The 21,496-nt window shown below is 42.8% G+C and overlaps 1 protein-coding gene and 1 long non-coding RNA gene across 3 annotated transcripts in view; both read right to left on the bottom strand.

Moving 5' to 3' along the window:
* Window positions 1-1,947: 1,947 nt before the first annotated feature.
* Window positions 1,948-21,496, bottom strand: part of coro1c (coronin 1C) — a 119,803-nt gene continuing 100,254 nt past the window's right edge. The window contains exons 5-11 of one of the 2 annotated variants that reach the window (XM_033043744.1): window positions 21,017-21,195; window positions 19,058-19,174; window positions 16,275-16,376; window positions 9,250-9,395; window positions 7,757-7,814; window positions 4,858-5,088; window positions 1,948-2,823 (exon numbers count right to left, since the gene is read on the bottom strand). In XM_033043744.1, the coding sequence (XP_032899635.1) occupies window positions 2,704-2,823; window positions 4,858-5,088; window positions 7,757-7,814; window positions 9,250-9,395; window positions 16,275-16,376; window positions 19,058-19,174; window positions 21,017-21,195 (953 nt within the window). In that variant the 3' untranslated portion in view covers window positions 1,948-2,703. The remainder of the gene's footprint in view (window positions 2,824-4,857; window positions 5,089-7,756; window positions 7,815-9,249; window positions 9,396-16,274; window positions 16,377-19,057; window positions 19,175-21,016; window positions 21,196-21,496) is intronic. The other variant, XM_033043745.1, reaches the window with a different exon arrangement.
* LOC116987590 lies at window positions 3,355-4,850 on the bottom strand. The gene is made up of 2 exons (XR_004415741.1): window positions 4,306-4,850; window positions 3,355-4,152 (listed from the first exon to the last, which is right to left on the bottom strand). It is a non-coding gene; the product is annotated as an uncharacterized LOC116987590 (long non-coding RNA).

Consider the following 21,496-nt stretch of genomic DNA (forward strand, 5'->3'; position numbering starts at 1 on the left):
GGGCTGGTATTTCAGCCCCCCCCCAAGGCAGTGACCTCTGTTGGTCCAGCAAAATGGATAATCCAGAAAGGCTCTGGAACCAAGGGTGCCAGGGAAATCGGTGGTGGACTTGTATTACATAACTCACTTAAACTGGAATATCAAGGCAATGTGTCAGACAACATTGATAAATTAACTATTTTTTTAAATGCATAGCTTACTATTCTATCCTTGGGCAGAAGTTGCAACCAGATAAAACAATAAAAGGACTAAATTATGATGAAGGCCAATATGCCAACAGCCTCTAGTGTAGATGGGACATGCTGGTGGGTGTGGGCAAGTTGGGGCAAAGGGCGTTTCCACGCTTTCATCTGACTATTGGTGCTGCCTGTATGGAGGTGTAAGATGTTAATGAAAATCCATGACCTTGGACACTGCAACATCTGGATCATGGCCATGATGAACATGAAGGTCTTGGCCACAGCTGGATGCCACAATGTGCTTGTTTGGTGTGGGATAAAATCAGAACGCTCTGGTTTAGACCGAGCTCGAGTTCACTTGATTCCATCAGCTGTCCATCGCATGGAGAATGGCAGTATTGTGCAGATATTTTTTGAGTATCTTTTGAGATGTTTTCATCAAACTTCCATTTTGTGTGCCCCCCCCGAAACTTTGGAAACATGAAGGAAGTGGATGTAACAACCACAAAGGGGACGTTGTTGTCAGAATGGAATAAAAACAGCATGCTGCAAAGAAATGAGTTAAAACAAAAACTAGTCTGAAGTGTAATGACTGCAGCCAGAGTATGTACAGCATCGCTTGGGCTGGAGACTGCTGGTCATTTCCACCTGCTCCAGACAGTACTCAATGACTCATCGAGTCAACATCTCACGCCAGTGCAGGCTTCCTGTGAAGCACTGGACTTCCTCCTTGACAAGCCTCTGTAGTCGAGCAGAATCTGTAGCAGCAGAGACTTTCTGTACAGGATATGAGCAGTCAGTCGGTTAAACAATAAGCGGTTTTAATCATTCCTATTATGCCTTCAAACTTAAATTCTTCATAATGCAAATTACAATGAACATCAAACATAGAACAAAACAGCATCGAAATAGGCCCTTCGGCCCAAAAGTTGGTGCAGAATATGATGCCAAGTTAAACTAATCTGCCGCCTGCATGCAATTCATATCCCTTCATTCCTTACATATCCACCTGCTTATTTAAAAATCTCTTAAATGCCACTATTGTGTCTGCCTCCACTATCACCTCTGGCAGCACATTCCAGGCACTTATCACTCTATGTAAAAGACCTGCCCCTCACATCTCCTTTAAACTTCACCCCTCAAACCTTAAAGCTATGTTCTCTAATGCTTGATAGATTCTCCCTGGGAGAAAGGTTCTGACCGCCTGCCCTATCCACGCCCCTCAATTTTATAAACACAAAATACTTTTAATTAAAATATTGAAGATGAAAATAAAGAACGTGGGTATTTATATATACATATATATATGTATGTATGAGAATAGCATTGGTGAGGTGAAGTATTTTTAGCCAGAGATTTTTATTTCACACATGCCTAAAACCTTATAATTACCCCAAGAATATCAAAAAGCACTAGCACAAATATGAGCTTCTCTATTCCTCTTCTCTATTTCCATAGTATCTGCATGTTCTCTCCTACTTGCACCACTCCCATGTTTCTTACCCTAAAATGTCAGCCTTCAAAAGTCTCAACCAACCTAACCCTGCAAGTTAACTTCCTAACCCACATTGATGCTGTAATATTTCACACTATCTGATCACGAACAAAAATGCTACAGTTGTCTCTAGCATCTTGTCCACACCAATATCTCTAGATCCCTGTGCTATGCAACACCTCCCATGGCCTTCCCATTCACTGTGAAGGTCCTGCCTCATCTGTCGGTGATGCACGTTGACCTCAATGGACAAAGAGCAATAGCAAAGTTGTCGGAAAAAAGCAAAGTATTTTAATCTCCAGCTTGCCATGCTGGAAAATGCAAAACACAGAGACAATATTAGGTTCATATACAATTCTTCTCAGCCTCTGCTGATGACTTGTTCATTTATTGAAGAGTGTTTCCTAATGGAGCCTTTTTGCACCAATGTTTTAAAACAAAAAGTTGGAATAAAAAGCACAAAACACCAGAGTATTTTATAATCAATGTTTTATCTTTGCAGCTGGAAGTATATTTAATGACAGATCACCATTTTATTTGCTCTATAAGAGCTGAACCCATTAAGTGTTCTTCAATGGTGCAGTACACTTGTACATGGAATGTGTGTGTAGTCACTTAAAAACATGTACCTGACAGACAAGTGACAGACAAGCCCATTTAACCTGGAAATCACTCTAGAATTAGAGCAGAGCACACCTTTGATAATATGCATAGGACTCAAGTAAGGAATAAAAAAAATTAATACTTTTTTTTTTTGGTGGAGAAAGTGTAGAGAAAAAAAAAAAAAGAATAGTTTCCTCTTGGCATTAAAAATCCAGAAAATAAATTCTATTTTAAAAAAATGTACTGTTTCCAAATTGCAACAAAGTTAGTCCAGTGAGAGAGGAGGAAAGAAAGGGCGATTGGATATTGGAAAGCTGAAGGTGCTTCAATCAATGGCAGGGTAACGGGGGTTAGAGTTTGGTTTTTGGAGAATCTGATAATCCACACCAGACAGTTGTACCCCCATAATTAAGCATAATACAGGCTTCAGATAGCGATTTTGGCCATCTGATCCTCAAGGTTGGCAATGCGCTCGTCTTGGCTGGCAACGGTGGCCTTCAGAGTTTTAATCTCCTCTACCAGCTCGTCCAACTTGGATTCGGAATTCTGAAAACAAAAGCACAAGAGAAGACATTTCACCTTCCGTCTTTCCGCACACTCTCCGGATCAGCTTTAAGGGCGCAAAAGAGACCTTTTCTTAATATACTCGTGCCCTTCAGGTAAGCCGTAGAAGAGCAGGAATTTAAGGACCATCACACATTTTAGTGATGAACCAAGTTTGGAGTTCTAACAATAGGCAGTAACCAACAAAGTTTTGGTAAAGTAAGACAAAATGCTGGAGTAACTCAGCGGTCAGATATAATTTGTGAAGAACATGGACAGGTTTTGGTAAATATATATAATACAAAGCATTGCTACCATTGGCGATGCACAACACTCACCATTAGAAACCTATACCATTAAAAACCTAAAGGCCAATATTTGTCAGCAAATTCTGGCTCAAAACGCTAGTGCCAAGAATTAAGACCCTATTGCAAATGAACAAGCCCAGTGGAAATTGCAACCAAAATATGAAGGACACAGAGTCTTTTATGGAATGAGCCTCCGGCTTCACCACGGACATTGTTTTTTCAAATATTATGGTCATTAATTTATTGTATTCTTGATTATTGTACATTATCTGTATTATTGCATAAATTAGCCTGTTAAGCAGCGGCAAGAACGAATATCATTGTTCCATTGTCGGTACACACGACAACTGAACACTCTTGTCTCTTGATAACTATTGCAGTGTGGCTTTGATTGCAACACAGGAAACATCCTCCTTGGTAAGATCAGTTTGCCTGGACAAAAATGAACACCAAGCATCTCTTTGCATTTTGGCAGATCTTGGCATACAAAATAATTGCCATATTTACCCATTTAACATTCACTGCCTTGACATTCATTAAATGTGAACCCTTTTGAGCAACTGCGTAAACTTTTAAAACAGATGCAGGCAGAAACTTAAAAAAAAAAAAGATTAAATAATGCAGTGACTGGCATGGAGGGCAGGGATCAGTACTTATTGTAAAAAAATTGTAATCTGTCCTTGGTGTGTAGAATAGTATTAGTGTGCGGGGATCGCTGGTCGGCGCGGACTCGGTGGGCCGAAGGTCCTCTTTCCACGCTGTATCTCCAAACCAAACCAGACATCTCTTTTGTATGGATTCACTGTTGGAACCTTCTGATTGACTGATAAGAAACATGGCATACATTTTCAGACGAGAAACCTAGAGTTTTAAGAGAAGTGGCTGCACACTGAAGTGAAACAAGGCACTGCCTAAACTGGTATAACTGAGGAACATAGTTTGAAGAGATCTTAGACTGAAAGTACATTTATGGTTTTGAGTTCCAGTTTTGACCAAAACTGAGAATATTCTAATTAGACCCAACCTGTACAATTCCGTGTTTAAGAAGGAACTGCAGATGCTGGAAAATCGAAGGTACACAAAAACGCTGGAGAAATTCAGGGACAAAACGTTGCCTTTTTCCTTCGCTCCATAGATGCTGCTGCACCCGCTGAGTTTCTCCAGCGTTTTTGTGTACCTGTACAATTCCCCTGCTTTTGTACCTTGCTATAATGTCGAGAGATCACATGCTGTTGGCTTTTGGAGAGAAACTGCTTTGCCGATTTGCCCCGTCACTTTCAAAAAGTTAATAGCCTTGTGCTTTGAAGGGGAATAGATGACCGAATTAAATTTGTTTTCACAGATAGTTAGATGAATGAAAAAGATGACTGTCTGAAGAAGGGTCCTGACCCAAAACGACACCTATCCATGTTCTCCAGAGATGATGCCTGCCCTGCTGAGTGACGAGCACTTTGTGTCCTTTTGAATGAAAAAGATCTGTGAGGCAGGAGGTAAAGAGAATGTAAGACAAGCAAATTAATTTAAGAGCTGAGTTATATTGTACAAACTTCAGCCACAGTTGAGGGAGGGATGAGCGGACAGAATTAACAAATTTCCCATTTCTGTGATACGTAAAATATAAATTAGAGAAAGGAGAATTGGGCCAATAAAGTGGAAGGATCACATTTTAAGGACCTGCATTTGGGCGAAATGGGAAGAGAAAGCAGAGAAGGGCTGCTAATATACTCACTGCATTCAGAGAAGTTCCTTTCAGTGGGGTATCGCCACTTTCATTTTTCTTTTGTCGTTTGTCTAAGCAGGTTCTTTGAGGTTTAAACTCTCGGTTTTTGACAGGGACATAGCCATCCTTCATGGAGATGAGAATGGGGTCTTTATTTTTCCCTTCAAACCATTCCTCTGCTTCCATTGCCGGTTCTGGTCCAGCTGTATCCGGATACAAGTCATCCTGGTAAAGGTCAGACTGGAAAGAACGAGAAGGACAAGTTAACACACAACATGGAAAAGTACAGCACAAGACCAGGTCCTTCGGCCCACAATGTCTGTGCTGGACATGATGCAAAGATCAACTCTTATCTGCCTGGGCATATCTTTCCATTCCTTGTATATCCATATTCATACCCAAAAGTCCCTTAAATGCCATTGTAGTTTCAGCCTCAACCATCACCATGGCAGTGCATTCAAAAACTACAGAGCATAGCTTTAAACGGAGAGAAGTAAAGTTTAAAGGAGATGTGCAGGACTTTTTAAAAATATAAACACAGAGGGTGGCACCTACTACTCTTGGTGTAAGAAACAAAACTTGTCCGCACATCATCTTTAAACTTTGCCTCTCTCAGCTTAAAGCCATTAATATTTGATTTTCCTATCTTGGGAGAAAGGTTCTGATTGTCTACCCTATCTATGCCTCGTAATTTTATATACTTCTATTCGGTCTCCCCGCAACTTCCGGCGTTCCAGAGAAAACAATCCAAGTCCGCCCAACCTCTCCCTGTAGCTTAAACGCCCCAATCTAAGCATCATTCTGGTAAACCACCTCTGCACCCTTTCCAAAGCCTCCACATCCTTCCTGTAATGGTGCAACCAGATCTGCACGCAATGTTCCAAATGCAGCTTAACCAAAGTCTCATAAAGCTGCCAAAATTACTTCACAAGAAAGCAGGGTTACAAAAAATTGCAAATGTCGAAAATCTCAAATGTTAGACGAGTTATAGTTAGTCATAAGCGTTTTTTAAATTAATTCTCTGGACCTTAGCATTGTTAGGAATTATTGTCTACCATCAGCCAAAGTGACCCATGGACTGAATGCAAGATGAAGAAGCACCAAGCTCTTATTCTGCTCTGACATAGGAGCGCGGTCATTTAAAAAATTGACTTTAAGGCGCGGAATCTCAACTATCATCACAATGCTGTTGTGTACAATATGTGCCATTATATAAGGATGCATGAAAAACAGGAAGTCACACACAAAGGGGAAGCCAATACAACGCGTTAATGACACAGCACAACTACATAAGATTTTACTGAAAAAGGGCACTAAGTGGAGGGCAGCTCCCAGAGCAGGAAAGGTTTAGAAACAAAAATGGACACAAAGTGCTGGAGAAACACAGTGGATCTGGAGGAAAAGGATAGGTGACGTTTTGGGTGGGGACCCTTCTTTGGAGTCCACAAAGTGCTGGAGTAACTCAGCGGGTCAGGAAGCATCTCGAGGGCACAAAGTGCTGTAGTAACAGTCTGAAGAAGGGCCTGACCCAAAACTTTGCTTACCATCTTTCCTCCAGAGATGCTGCCTGACATCTCTGGATAGAAGGAATGGGTGACGTTTCTGCTGCAGACCCTTCTGAAAAGGGTCTCGACTCGAAATGTTACCCACTCCTTCTCTCCAGAGATGCTGCCTGGCTCGCTGAGTTACTCCAGCATTTTGTAAACCAGCATCTTCTCACACACAGCATCTGCAGTTCTTATATTGGCCAATCACAGGCAGGTGGGACATGCGTAGATGAGACATCTTGGCTGGAATCTCACTGAATCCACAGCGAGCTGGCTAATTGGATACAAAATTGGCTTAAAGGTTGGAGACAGAGCGTGGTAATAGAGGGTTGTTTTTCGGCCTGGTGATCTGTCACAACCAGGATTGGTGGTGGGTGCCCTGTTGTTCATTATTTATATTAACCACTTGGATGAGAAAGGCGGTGGTATGGTTTTAAAGTTTGCAGATGACACAGAAAGTGGTATCATAGTCAATGAGGGTGGTTATCCAAGATATAGATCAATGCCAGTTAGATCGTGAAGTTTGTTCCCTTTATTGACTATGCTCACAGCATTGGTATTTTGTAGGATAAGGAAGAGAACGCTATTTCAGAAAGTGAAATAACACTGAAATTGTGTGAACTAATTATTGATATCGGTATTGACTCAGTGGGTGAAAGGTCCCGGTTCCAAGCTGTATTTTCTGATTAATCAAACCATCACATATATAATATAATATAATACACTAAAAGCTGGGGTAACTCAGCGGGTCAGGCAGCACCTCTGGAGGAAAGGAATAGGTGATATTTCGGGTCGAGACCCTTCTTCAGACTGCAAACTCCAGTCTGATGAAGGGTCTCGACCCGAAATGTCACCTACTCCTAATCTACAGAGATGCTGCCTGACCTGCTGTTACTCCAGGATTTTGTGTCCATCTTCGGTGTGAACCATCATCTGCAATTCCTTCCCACACAAACCATCACATATCTTCTATTTAAATCACTCTCTGCTTTAGGCAGGGGTTCCCAACCTTTTTTGTTCCCCGTTTACACCTGGCAACTTTAATAGCACATAACAATGTTATTTCACGTATTTATGAACAACTACTGATGAACAGATACCGGTATACCAGGACCAAACACAGTCAGTCAATGAGAAGAAATATGTACAAATCCAGAATTAACGAATTTACCCCCTCGGAGGCAGGTTGGGAACCCTTGGCTTAAGGCTTTCAGTAGTTTCGTTACTTTGCTACCACAGACAAGATCTTCAAGCATGCATCCTTCATTTCTTTAGTCTTCAGTGAAATGAGCATCAGTCACAAGCATGTACACATCTCTGCCAGATGATGCAGAAGCATGGACACTGAAAACGCAACTCACCTTTCTTGGCACAGTCATGATGATTGGCTCACATTTTCTTTCGTGAAGCTTGAAAAACCTGCAGGCAAAAATTAAAATAATAATGTACTTCAAATAGTGCAAAGGCCAGTCCATATTGGATGCTTTAAAAAGTGGCACGTGTCAAGAATGCATTAAATAGAAATTCCCAATGAATGATTAACTCACGCCTAAAATGCAGTCAGTGTAATGGGTGAAGTTAACAATATTTTGGAAACCAAAATTCTGTGGGGAAAAAGTTGTTAAATGCAAACTCTTCCAAATATTCCACAATCTGCTACATTTGAATATCAAAACTTACAGCAGGATGTTGATCAATTTGGTAAGTGGGCTTAGCAATGGTTAATAGAGTTTAATGCAGATAAGTGTGAAGTGGTGCATTTTGGAAAGCCTAACCAGGGCAGGAACCACACAGGGCGTTGTAAAGCAGAGGGATCGGGGCATGTAGGTACAACGTTTCTTGAGAGTGGTGTAGATAGGATAGTCAAGAAGGCTTTCGGTACATTGGTCTTCTCAATAAGGGTGTTGAGTGTGGAAGTTGGGGTGATAAATTACAGCTCTACACCTTGCTATAAGAAGGATGTTGTTAATCTGGAAAGAGTGGAGAGAAGATTGACGAGGACATTGCCAGAACTTGAGGGTCTAAGTCTTAGGTTAGGCAGGTTAGGGCAGCATGGTGGCACAGAGCACCAGAGACCCAGCTTCGATCCTGACTACGTGGGCTGTCTGTACTGAGTTTGTACATTCTCTCTGTGACTGCGTGGGTTTTCTCCGGGCGCTCCTGTTTCCTCCCACTCTCCAAAGACGTACAGGTTTGTAGGGTAATTGGCTTCTGTAAAAATTCTAAATTATCCCCAGTGTGTAGAAGTATTGCTAGTGCACGGGGATCGCTGTTGAGTGGGATGAAGGGCCTGTTACCCCCGCTGTAACTCTAAAGTCTAAAATCTGAAATAAAGGTTAAGACTTTATTTCTTGGAGCACTGGGGGATGTGGGACGACCTAATAGAGGTCATGAGAGGAACAGATAGGGTAAATGCACAGAATCTTTCACCCAGAGTAGGGGAATCAAGAATCATGGGGCATTGGTTTAAGGTGAGAGGGGAAAGGTTTGATAGGAACCCGAGGGGCAATTTATTTTCCACACAGAGGATGGTAGGTAAATGGAACGAGCTGCCAGAGGAGGTAGAAGAGGCAGGTACAATAGCAACATTTAAAAGACATGGAGTATTGTGTTCAGTTTTGGTCACTCAGCTATATGAAAGATGTGGTTAAGAAGGTTTAGAGAGATATGGGCCAAGCGTGGGCAGGTGGGACTAGTGTAGATGGGGCATCTTGGGTCGAAGTTGGGTCGAAGGGCCTGTTTCCGTGCTGTATGATTCTAGCACCTCTTATAAGCAAACCATGTCAAAGAATAGAATCATTGAGTAGAAACTCCAGACCCTGGTTCATTGGAACTGCAGAACAATATCTCTTACCTGGCAATCTCACATTTGGTAACATCAACGCCCCTTTTTGGCATGTATCCCATCCCCCGCTGTGGCTCCTTGCTGCCGAATGCATTCAGATAGTGGACAAACGGCGCTTCATCAGTGATCTCAAAGTAGCGAATGGTGCAGTCACCCTGTTTTAATCAAAAGTCAAGAATTAAGCATCAAGGTGACACCTCAGAACAAAATGTAAAAATCAAAAGCCACGAGGCCTTTATCATGGTGTGCAGGTTAAATCATGGACTGAGTGGGCAGAGGAGAGTTAAAACCAGCCAGGATTCAGTTTTCATATTCCTGATGTAGGAAGCTATTTCTGCTGGCTATCAGTAACATCCCTTCATTTATTTATTTACCTGCAGCTCATTTTCTTTCACAGGCTCGTCAACTCCACCCCAGACAGAAACAAAAGTGCTGGAGTAAATCAGCGGGTCAGGCAGCACCTCTGGAGAAAAAGGAATGGGTGACATTTCGGGACGGGACCCATCTGCACCAGGGATCATTTACAGTGACCACTTAAACTACCTACTAGCGAGTCTTTTGATGTGGAAATAAACATATGCAGTCACAGGTAGAAGGTGCAGACTCCAGGTTAGGATGGAACCCAGGTAAGGTGGATCTGAGAGGCAGCCATACCATCGGGTGAGCTACAGTGTGATGTAGATCAATTGTTGCAACATTCATGGTGAGCACATTGCTTCATTGGACCAAGAGCTGGTCAAACTTAGTACAGATGCTCCCCGTCTTCCACAAGGGTTACGTCCCGTGACCCTTGCGCAAGTTAGATGTGACATGTCGGACGCCCATGTGGGTGTTCCCACACAGAGAACAGGTGGGAGCATCTGCGAGAACAGCTGACAGGCTTGTGTAAACTGCCGCATGCGAAGGCTGTGGTGCACTCCCACCGAAACTCACACCTCAGAAATAAAGATGTGGGCAAGTTGGGGAGTGTCTGCATTTGCTATTTTAAATCAAGTACTGATTCAACAATTTTATCTATCTTTAGAAAGTCATTTGGAACGCCATAAAAATCACACTTTTTTTTTGCTTTTCCAAAATTAAACTTGCATGATGATTGCACAACTACTTACGACAGCAATAAATTATTCACAATGAAACGTCACCCATTCCTTCTCTCCAGAGACCCGCTGTGTTACTCCAGCATTTTGTGTCTATCTTCAGTGGAGACCAGCATCTGCCATGCCTCCCTACACAATGCAAAGTTATTGAATTTGAACAGGGTCCCCTGATCGTAGCATGCTTGGACATTCTGCCAATGTGTAAGGTGCCTGCATGGATATAGCACGTCTGTTTAATGATATTGAATGAACATTGGTCACCCTGCTACAGGAGGTAGACAAAAGTGCTGACAAAACTCAGCGGGTGCAGCAGCATCTATGGAGCGAAGGAAACAGGCAACTTTTCGGGCCGATACCCTTCTACAGACTGTTACAGGAGGGATGCCATCAAACTGGAAAGAGTGCAGAGAATATTGATAAACATGCTGCCGGGACTCGAGGGCCTGAACTACAGCGATAGGTTGGGCAGGCTGGAACTTTATTCCTTGGAGTGCAACCTCTTTTGCCTTTTCCTTTCTCTCATGTTGATCAATACCTAGGATCTAGAGAGAGAAACCAACACAGATCCATTTGCAGTTTCTTCACCAGATCAGCCATGTTTGAGCCACAAGATCAGGAAGCCACAATGGGGATATTTTTGTGGGGAGATTTTTCTTTAAAACAATAGTATTTTTGTGCAGGAACATTATGAATAATCGCACTGAAAACAGAAGTTCGAGAAGAATGAGGAACAGAGACGGGAATTAGCTCATTAGTGCAGCTTACTCAACCCAAGCAGACAACTTCAGGCTGTGTGCAGAATAACCACGAACGTCACGAAATAAGCAGCAACTAAATCCTGCAGTCATTACCAGTTGCAACCTGCACTTCAATGAAATTACCGCCTCACCTCTCACATCAATGTTATAAGTTGCAAATTTTCTAATTAAAATGGATAAGTATTTCTGGATATGTTTGTAAAGCCTGTCTCACGATGCGAGTTCACCCAAGAGTTCTCCCGAATTAAAAACAAAAAATCAAACTGGTGGTACTTCATCACGAGCATTTTTTTACTCTTGGAAATTTTTCACACTGTAGAAAAAACCTCACGAGTTTCCGCGTTTCCCGAGTACCTGCCGTTAACATTACGAGCCGCTACGAGACATCCACGAGCTCCGACGTACCCGCTACGTGCATTCTACGTACTTACCACGAGTTTGATTTTTATTTTTAACTGGGGAGAGCTCTTGGGTGAACTCGCATCGTGGGACAGGGGCTTAAGTATCCAAGATTCAGAACTAAAACTAGCATTTCAGTTGCTGCCACAATTCACAGTGAGTAGCTACAAACATCTTAGACTAGTCATTTTATAGGTCTAGAGATCGACTTCATGGGGCAAGAGAAAGAAAATTGCAGCTATGATTGACAAGAAAATCATGATTTAACAATTAGCTGAAAAACCTCAATAGAATCTAGAATAGGGTGGCACAGTGGCTAAGCAGTAGAGCTGCTGCCTTACAATGCCAGGGACCCAGGTTCGAACCTGACTACGGGTGCTATCTGTGCGGGGTTCGTACGTTCTCCCTGTGACCGCCTGGGTTTTCTCCAGGTGTTCTGGTTTCCTCCCACATTCCAAATACGTACAGGTTTGTAGGTTAAATGTCATCTGTAAATTGCCCCTATCGTGTAGGATAGAACTGGTGCACGGGTGATCGATGGTCGGCGCGGATTAGGGTGGGGCGAAGGGCCTGTTTCCGCGCTGCATCTTTAAACTAAACTAAAGATCTAAGGCAAGTTGTGTACTCTCACCATGAAGATCTTGTGATGTGGTTTTTTCAAGGCCTAAAATTGGCAGAACTGGACTCCTTGGAATTAAAGAGACTGTAGCCTCAAGACAGTGCAAACATTTTGTGCAGACTCTGGGAAAGTGTACAGTGAGGGAAGCTGCTCCCTCAACCGCTGCATTAAACCAGTGTTATTTTTGATTCAAAAATATTGACTCAGTCATGAAGGCATAAGTTCCATCGAGGGAAACATTCTTAATTATTGAAAACAGAAATCAACAAAGGTTATTTTGACGTGCTTGCTATCAGGTTTCATAATCTAAAGACCACAAAAGCACCAAAAAAAAAAATTTGCTGAACATTTAGAAATGATTGCACACAAAAATGCTGGAGAAACTCAGCGGGTGCAGCAGCATCTATGGAGCGAAGGAAATAGGCAACGTCTCGTCCCGAAACGTTGCCTATTTCCTTCGCTCCATAGATGCTGCTGCACCCGCTGAGTTTCTCCAGCATTTTTGTGTACCTTCGATTTTCCAGCATCTGCAGTTCCTTCGTAAACTTTTAGAAATGATTACTTTGCGTTCACATTGTGGCACCACACTTTGGGAAGGTGCAGAGGAGACTTGTTACCAAATCTTAAAAGATTTCACTTCTCACTTCAAGAGATACTCAAAACTATGATAGGTTCTGTTAAGGGTAAACAAGGAACAATTATCCAAATGACCAAAATGCTAACCAGGGGGTTCCGATTTAAAAAATTGATTTAAAAAAAAAATGTTTGTTTTTTAGTCAAAACAAAAACTGTGGCTGGCACGGCAGGGCAGCGGTAGAGTTGGTGCCTTACAACGCCAGAGACCCGGGTTCGACCCAGGCTACGGGTGCTGACTGTATGGAGTTTGTACTTCCTCCCCGTGACTGCCCGGGTTTTCTCCGAGATCTTCGGTTTCCTCCCACATTCCAAAGATGGACAGCTATATAGGTTAATTAATAGGTTAATTCAGTCTGAAGAGTCTCGACCCGAAACATCACTCATTCCTTCTCTCCAGAGATGCTGCCTGTCCCGCTGAGTTACTCAAGCATTTTGTGTCTACCTTCGATTTAAACCAGCATCTGCAGTTCTTTCCTACACATATAAGTTAATTGGCTTGGTGTATGTGTAAATTGTCCCGAGTGTTTGTAGGAGAGTGTTACTGTGCAGGGATCGCTGATTGATACGGATTTGGTGGGCTGTATCTCTAAACGAAACACCACAAATGGAGTAAATCGATTGTGTCAATAGATTCAGTCTTTGCCAATGGAGATGGGATAAATACAAGGGGAATTGCTGTAAGTCATATGAGAATGGCCAGGAGAATGGAGTTGAGAGGGAAAGATAGATCAGCCATGATTGAATGGTGGAGTAGGCCCGAAGGCCTAATTCTGCTCATATGACTGAAGTAACAAATACGCTGATTGGTCCACTCCCATGCTGTATAATCTTGTGAAGGTATCTCGGTATCTCTAAACTAAACTACACTAGACCTTAAATACAATTAGAATTGATAATCCCAGTCCCACTAATTAGTTAATCGGCCTATCCTGAATGCTGCAATTTGCAACAACGCACATGAGTGCAAACAGTGACTGCAACGCTGTGTGAATAACGCCTGGGTTACACGTGTTAAACAAATGCAAACCATGCTTGGGCTTTAAAAAGAAACCCAACATGCTAATGGAAACAACATTTCATCTGGAGCCAGAAATACCACGGTGGTGCATCCAAACTAAATATTAGCCGGCAGTCTCGTATTGGTACTTGCCACGTATTCCCTGCTTTTTCATTTTGGATCCTCAGCAGCATTTCAATGAAGTACAAATTTAGCAATTACCGAGAACAACGATTTTAAACGCCATATTTACACCCAAGGTTCCTATTTTAGACTTTAGTGATGCAGCAATAGGAAATAGGTCCTTCAGCCCAGAGCCCTGCCAACCACCCTGTACACTAGCACTATGTCACACTAGGGACAAGTTACATTTTTTTTTTTTACCAAAGCCAATTAACCTAGACAAAAATGCTAGAACACTCAGCAGATCAGATCTGTGGAAGGAGAAAATGTTAATATATTTTCCCTGTCGTGCTGAGTTTATCTGGCATTTTCTAATCTTATTCAAGCTTGTATCCTGCATCTTAGATATTTAAATCACCTAGGTGGGGACTAGTTAAATTGCCTCTTTAGCTGAGAAATCTCATCGGAAAATAGATTCACATGAAAGGGGGAAAACAATGAATACAGCTTTCACAAAGATTTGGATCGGAATAAAACTGTTGGTTATATTGCACGAAAATGTGATTGTCATCTCTTAAAATAATTTAATATAGCCTAATATTTAGACTTCAGAGATACAGCGCAGAAACAGGCCCTACCGCCCACCAAGTCCGAGCTGACCAGCGATCACCCCGTACACCAACCCCGCCATACACACTAGGGACAATTTACAACTTTTACCGACGCCAATTAACCTGCAAACCTGTACGTCTTGGGAGTGTTGGAGGAAACCGGAGTATCCGGAGAAAACCCACACGGTCACAGGGAGAATGTACAAACTCCACAACTGCTGAGAAATTTTACGGTTAAGAAGTCCTAAACACTGCATTAAAAACATTAGCTCTCCTTGGTGAGCGATTAACCCACTTTATCCCTTTATAAAGCAGTGGTTGCTGGCCTGTGAACTGACTGAGAAAAAGCTCAATGTAGCTGGATCGTCAATATATTAGGTTGCAAATCCCATTACCGACATATAGAAACAAGGAACTGCAGATTCTGGTTTACACAAAAGGATACAACATGCTGGAGTAACTCAGCAGGTCAGGCTGCATCTCTGGAGAACGTGGATAGGTGACATTTCATGTTGGGACCCTTTAGCAGCCCAACCTAAAACTGTTTTCCTATGTCGAAGTTTGTCCAGCCTCTCCCTGCAGCTAATACTGCCCAAACGCAGGCATCATTCTGCTAAACCTCCTCTGCACCCTTTCCAAAGCCCCCACATCCTTCCTGTATTGGGGCGGCTAGAACTGCACGCAATACTCCAAATGCGGCCTTACCAAAGCCCTACAAAGCTGTGTCATGACTTCCTGACTATTGTACCCAATGCCTCGACCTATGAAAGCAAGCATACCAAACTGGCACAAAGCAAAAAGGGCAGAATGTGCATTTGTGGCTTGAAGTAGCAGGTACAGTTAATCTCCACAATCTGAAGCACGTTCTCCAATACTCTTTAAGGTTAGTTATCATTCAGGGCCAGCTTACGGTCCATTTTTAAGTGAGATTCACAGAAACTTTAATTCAAGCCTCTCATCTGGCTGGTGCAGGAATGCCATGCGTGTCGGTTAGCAACCGTCAAGTGTGGAGACAAATGACTCAGAGCATGTACTTGAACTCTAGCTAGCGACAAGACTCTGCTCACCAAGACTACATGGCTCAGTGGCGACACCAGCTGGATCTCAATTGCACTTGAAAGCAAAGGGATAATCAATGAGCTTTGCTGCTGAGCCACAACCTAGAGTGATAGAGCGTGCAAACAGCCCCGTCGGCTCAACTTGCCCACACCGACCAACATGTCCCATCTACACTAGTCCCACCAGCCTGCGTTTGGCCCATATCACTCCAAACCTGTCCTATCCATGTACCTGTCTAAATGTTGTCAGTGTCTAAATGGCAGCTTGTTCCATACACCCACCACTCTTGGTGTTAAAAGTTACCCCTCAGATTCCTATTAAATCTTTCCCCCTTCCACCTTAAACCTATGTCCTCTGGTTCTCAATTCCCCTACTCTGGGCAAGAGACTGCGCGTCTACCCAATCTATTCCTCCCATGATTTTATGTACCTCTGTAAGATCACCCCTCATCCAGCGGCGCTCCAAGGAATAGAGTCCCAGCCTCAATGCCACTTAAAGGTCCGCGGGATGGAACCCTTAGGCAAGTTTAAAGAAATCAACTTCAAGTAATACTCAGCAGCTGTGTCATAAAATGTTGCACACATAGCCTTTTCTGGATGGATCAACTGCTCATAAACAGGCAACTTATTGCCTTATCTGAGCAGCTGGACAGAAGTTGGAACCATCTTTAAGAATCATGTTTTAATTTTCATTTCGCTTCAGGAGATTTGGAATAATTGGGTGATAATCTCTTACCTTTCCGCTCACGTAAACAACGTTTGTATCTGCATCATAGAACGGTAGAAGCACCCCATTGCTGGAGTCCAGTTCATGCTGCGCAATGCAAGTGCCATTTTCCTGAAACAAAAGTTCAGAATCGGTAAAAGATGTGGGAATAAGTGGAAAACACACAAAAGAATGTAGCGATTTCTCATCCCAAAAACAATAAGCAGCAGGAAAGCTACTGCGATTGCCAGAGGAATCCATTGGTCCTGGCTAGCAGCACTCCAGGACCAGAACAATAAGGCTAACTTTCAAATGCCTTCTGAAATGATCCACAAACCATTTAGTTGTGCACATTAGCAGTGTATAAGCAGTGCATAAATGAAGTGACAGCTGACAAAACACACGGGCAGGCGTTAACATTTATTAGATTTCAGAGAGAACAAAATTAGATTTTGGTAGCAGAGGTAAGTTAAAATATGACTGACAATTGAATGGATTTTGTACGCTACGATAAGTAAACAAAAACTGGTGTCTTCTAGCCATGGGATGAACCATGAGAATAGCAAGTTAAAAAATTATGAAGTGGATGAGTTAAGTTTAGAAACATCATTTGGGATTGTGGCAGTAGTTAGTGAAGGCTTTACTAACCTACATAAACCCTGCAGTTCAATAAATGTTTCAAATCTGGTTAGTGCCACATAGTGGATAGGTAAAACACAATACGCAGTGGAAAAAAAAGACAAAATGCTGGAGTAACTCAGTGGGGTAGGCAACATCTCTGGAGAACATGGATCACTGACATTTTGAGGTGGGACACTTCTTCGGTGGGCAAAGTAATGAAGAAATAATCTGGACACAGCCAAAATCATTTAGAAAAGATAGCCAGCGTGGATTTAAGGGAAAGTATTGTCCAGATAACTATTTAACTTTGTTTAAACAATAGGCTGATGAGTGAATATTTTTTTTAAATAGGCTACACAGATTTGGCAGCATACGGGTGGTAGAACTGCTGCCTCACAACACCAGAGACCTGGGTTCGATCCCGACCTCGGGTGATGTCTATGTGGAGTATGCATGTTCTCTCTGTGACTGCATGGGTTTCCTCCCACATCCCAAAGACGTGCGAGTTTGTAGGTTAATTGGCCTTTAAATTGCCCCTAATGCTTAAGGTGTGGATGAGAAAGTGGGATAACATAGAACTAGGGTGAACGGGTGATCGATGGTCAGTGTGGACTCAATTGGGTGAAGGCATTGTTCCCATGCTGCATCATCAAACACAAAATTCTAAACTTGACAAAGATCCAAACAGCATAATGATTGGAAAAATAAAAGCCATGAACTCAATGGGGGAAATAGAAGAGGTTAGCGCAATATTGGCTAATTTCCCATGCAAAATGGTAGATTTGACAGTGTGATGGGATGTGACGAAGGAAGATGCAAGCCGGTCGGGGGGTGGGGGGGGGGGGGGACAAAAGAATTGCAGCACGTGGAATTCAATGCAGAAAAAAAGATAGCAAGGGTAACATGTCTGGAAGGCCAAAACACTATTAGTGACAGGAACAATATAGACGAACACAGGCATTTTGAAATGCATTCCCACAGATGGGAGAAATACAGGATGATTATGCAAGACAGCTCATGGGATAATTCATGTTAACGTCCTTGTAAATCTTTTTTTAACATGATAATACATGTTAAAAAAAAGCAGGCAGGATAGTGGTCAGTCTTTTTCCCAGGGCAGGAGAGCCTACAAGTAGAGGGCAGAGACAATAGACAATAGGTGCAGGAGTAGGCCATTTGGCCCTTCGAGCCAGCACCGTCATTCAATGTGATCATGGCTGATCATCCCCAATCAGTACCCCGTTCCTGCCTTCTCCTCATATCCCCTGACTCCGCTATTTTTAGAAAGCCCTATCTAGCTCTCTCTTAAAATAATCCAGAGAACCTGCCTCCACCGTCCTCTGAGGCAGAGAATTCCACAGACTCACCACTCTCTGTGAGAAAAAGTGTTTCCTCGTCTCCGTTCTAAATGACTTACTCCTTATTCTTAAACTGTGGCCCCTGGTTCTGGACTCCCCCAACATCGGGAACATGTTTCCTGCCTCTAGTGTGGCCAAGCCCTTAACAATCTTATATGTCTCAATGAGATACCCTCTCATCCTTCTAAACTCCAGAGTGTACAAGCCCAGCTGCTCCATTCGCTCAGCATATGACAGTCCCGCCATCCCGGGAATTAACCTTGTAAACCTACGCTGCACTCCCTCAATAGAGATTAAAGATGAGAGGGGAAAGACTTAAAGCAGACCTGCAGGGCGAGGCTTTGTCTCGCCAGAGCATGGAGGATACGTGGAACGAGCTGCCAGTGTTAAAAGTCTGGTACAATTACAATGTTTAAAAGCTATTTGGACAGGTATATGGATGGGATTTTGTTTTTAGGTGGTGGAGGGGAATATGGGCCAAACGCAGACACGTGGGACTTGCTCAAGGTAGTCAACATGGTCGGCACGGATGAGTTGGGCAGAAGGGCCTGTTTCCGTGTTATATCGGTTTAAAGCAGGCGTCAGAACAGAACGATCATTAATGGGCCACATTATGATTCAGCGCTCCAGTTATGTGTATCCTGCAAGAGAGTTTATAATTGAATGAAAAATTTGATAAGCAATTCAGTATGACAACCGACAAGCTGCATTGTGAATCTGTGCATCATTACATTCTTATTAAAAAAAAGCACACTGGCGAAACATTCCTTCATTCCACTTCACTCAAGTAATATATCACAGTCTGTCTAAGGCAAGTTGAATGTCAGTACTCACTGTGTTCCACAGTGCGAGCTGCCGCTCACTCATACGACTGAAGCCAGTGGTCAAGATGTTATCGTTCGCCAAGAACACTGCCCTCACGGGCCGGGACCCTTCATGAGCTTTGATCTCCTGGAGTTATTCAGGGAAGGAATGAATTAACAAAAAAACTCTCATTCCAATAGAAAATAAAAGCAAAAAACCTCGAGTCGCACCCCGGCCACTCTCTCTTCTCCCCTCTCCTATCCGGGCAAAAGTTACAGACGTGTGAAAACGCACACCCCCAGATTCAGGGATAACTGAGCCATCCTACCAACAACTAGAGAGCAGTCCTGAACTGCTACATACCTCATTGTAGACACGTGGACAATCTTTGATCGGATCTCACTGGCTTTATCTTGCACAAAATATTATTCACATATTATGCATCTGTACCCTGTGGATGGCTCGATTGTAATCTTGTATTGTCTTTCTGCTGACTGGATTGCATGCAACATAAGCTTTTCTCTGTACCTCAGTACATGTGACAATAAACTAAACTAAACATGGAAAGATGTGAGATTGGGACTAGAAAATGGGCTCAGCACAGTTGATAGTTGGCAAAAACCCAGTGGGTCAAAAGATTTATTTTTACTGCTGTATGACTATGAATGTAGCGTGTTCCTAACTTGCCATCTTGCATGCTCTTTTCAGCTTCAGTGCATAGAGTTATAAAATCACACAGCACGGAAACAGGCCATTTGGCTCCACTTACCCATGCCGACAAAGATTTACACTATTCCCACCTGCACGCATTTGGCCTATAGTCCTCTCTACCTTTCCAATCAATGTACCTTTTTAAATGTAGTTATTGTACCTGCCTCAACTACCCTCCTCTGGCTGCTCATTCCGTATCCCCATCACCCTCAGAGGGAAAAGGTTCCCCTCAGATTTCTATTAAATCATTCCCTCTCATCTTAAACTTATATCCTCTGGTTCTTGATTCCCCTACCTGGGTAAAAGATTGTGCATTCATCCTATTTATTCCCCTCATAATTTCATAGATCATCCCTCATCCTCATGTTCTCTTAGGAATAATTCCTAGCCTGCTCAATCTCTCCTTATAGAAATATAGAAAATAGGTGCAGGAGTAGGCCATTCGGCCCTTCGAGCCAGCACCGCCATTCGATATGATCATGGCTGATCATCCACAATCAGTACCCTGTTCCTGCCGTCTTCCCATATCCCTCGATTCCGCTAGCCCTAAGAGCCCCATCTAACTCTCTTTTGAAGGCATCCAGTGAATCGACCTCCACTGAGGCAGAGAATTCCACAGATTCCACAACTCTCTGGGTGAAAATGTTTTCCTCACCTCAGTTCTAAATGGCCTACCCCATATTCTTAAACTGTGGCCCCTGGTTCTGGACTCCCCCAACATTGGGAGCATGTTTCCTGCATCTAGCTTTTCCAATCCCTTAATAATTTTACGTTTCTATAAGATTCCCTCTCATCCTTCTAAATTCCAGTGAATACAAGCCCAGTCGTTCCATTCTTTCATCATATGACAGTCCCGCCATCCCGGGAATTAATCTCATTGCACTCCCTCAATAGCAAGAATGTCCTTTCTCAAATTAGGAGACCAAAACTGCACACGGTGCTCCAGGTGTGGTCTCATCAGGGCCCTGTACAACTGCAGAAGGCCCTCTTTTTTCCTATACTCAAATCCTCTTGTTATGAAGGCCAACACGCCTTCTTTCTTCATTGCCTGTTGTACCTGCATGCTTACTTTCAGTGACTGATGAACAAGGACATCTCTAGACTATAGATTGGGCCCTTGTCCGACAGTAAAATAAAATTCTATTGAATGGGTCAAACTCAATTAAAGCCTGCAGAGTAATTTAATGCATTTATAGTTTCAAAGTTATTGCTTATATCAAATTCAGTATGCATTGACCAGCAGTGATCTTTTACTGAAAGGTATCATAAAGAACTCACAGTAATAACTTCCTCTTTCCGTGGGTCAATCATCCTTAGATTCTTGTCCTTGCAGGTAGTGCAGATTAGGCTGCCATTACGATTCCAGGATGCGCTGTAGATCAGGTCGGGGTGCATCTCGAGTGTTATCATGGCTTCAGCTGTTCCCACATTCCAGATGAAGATGGTGTTATCCGCCCCTAAAGAAATTATACAGAATAAAATTAACATTCTTGTAGCAGTCTTCTTTTCCTCAGGATGTCCCAAAGTACATTTGCAGCAAATGCACAGAAATAGAACGTAGAACATTACAGGAACAGGCTTATTTCCCAGAAAACAAGCCAAATATTAGCAGTGTCAAAGTTCAAGTACTTGTCTCAGTTTTCGCACACTTGCAATAAATTCAACTTTGAAGGCCTGAGCTATAAGGAGAGGTTGAGCAGGCTAGAACTCCATTCCTTGGAGCACAGGAGGATGAGGGGTGATCTTATAGAGGTGTAC

The sequence above is a fragment of the Amblyraja radiata genome, chromosome 25 (genome assembly GCF_010909765.2).
Source record: "Amblyraja radiata isolate CabotCenter1 chromosome 25, sAmbRad1.1.pri, whole genome shotgun sequence".
Taxonomy (NCBI): Eukaryota; Metazoa; Chordata; class Chondrichthyes; order Rajiformes; family Rajidae; genus Amblyraja; species Amblyraja radiata.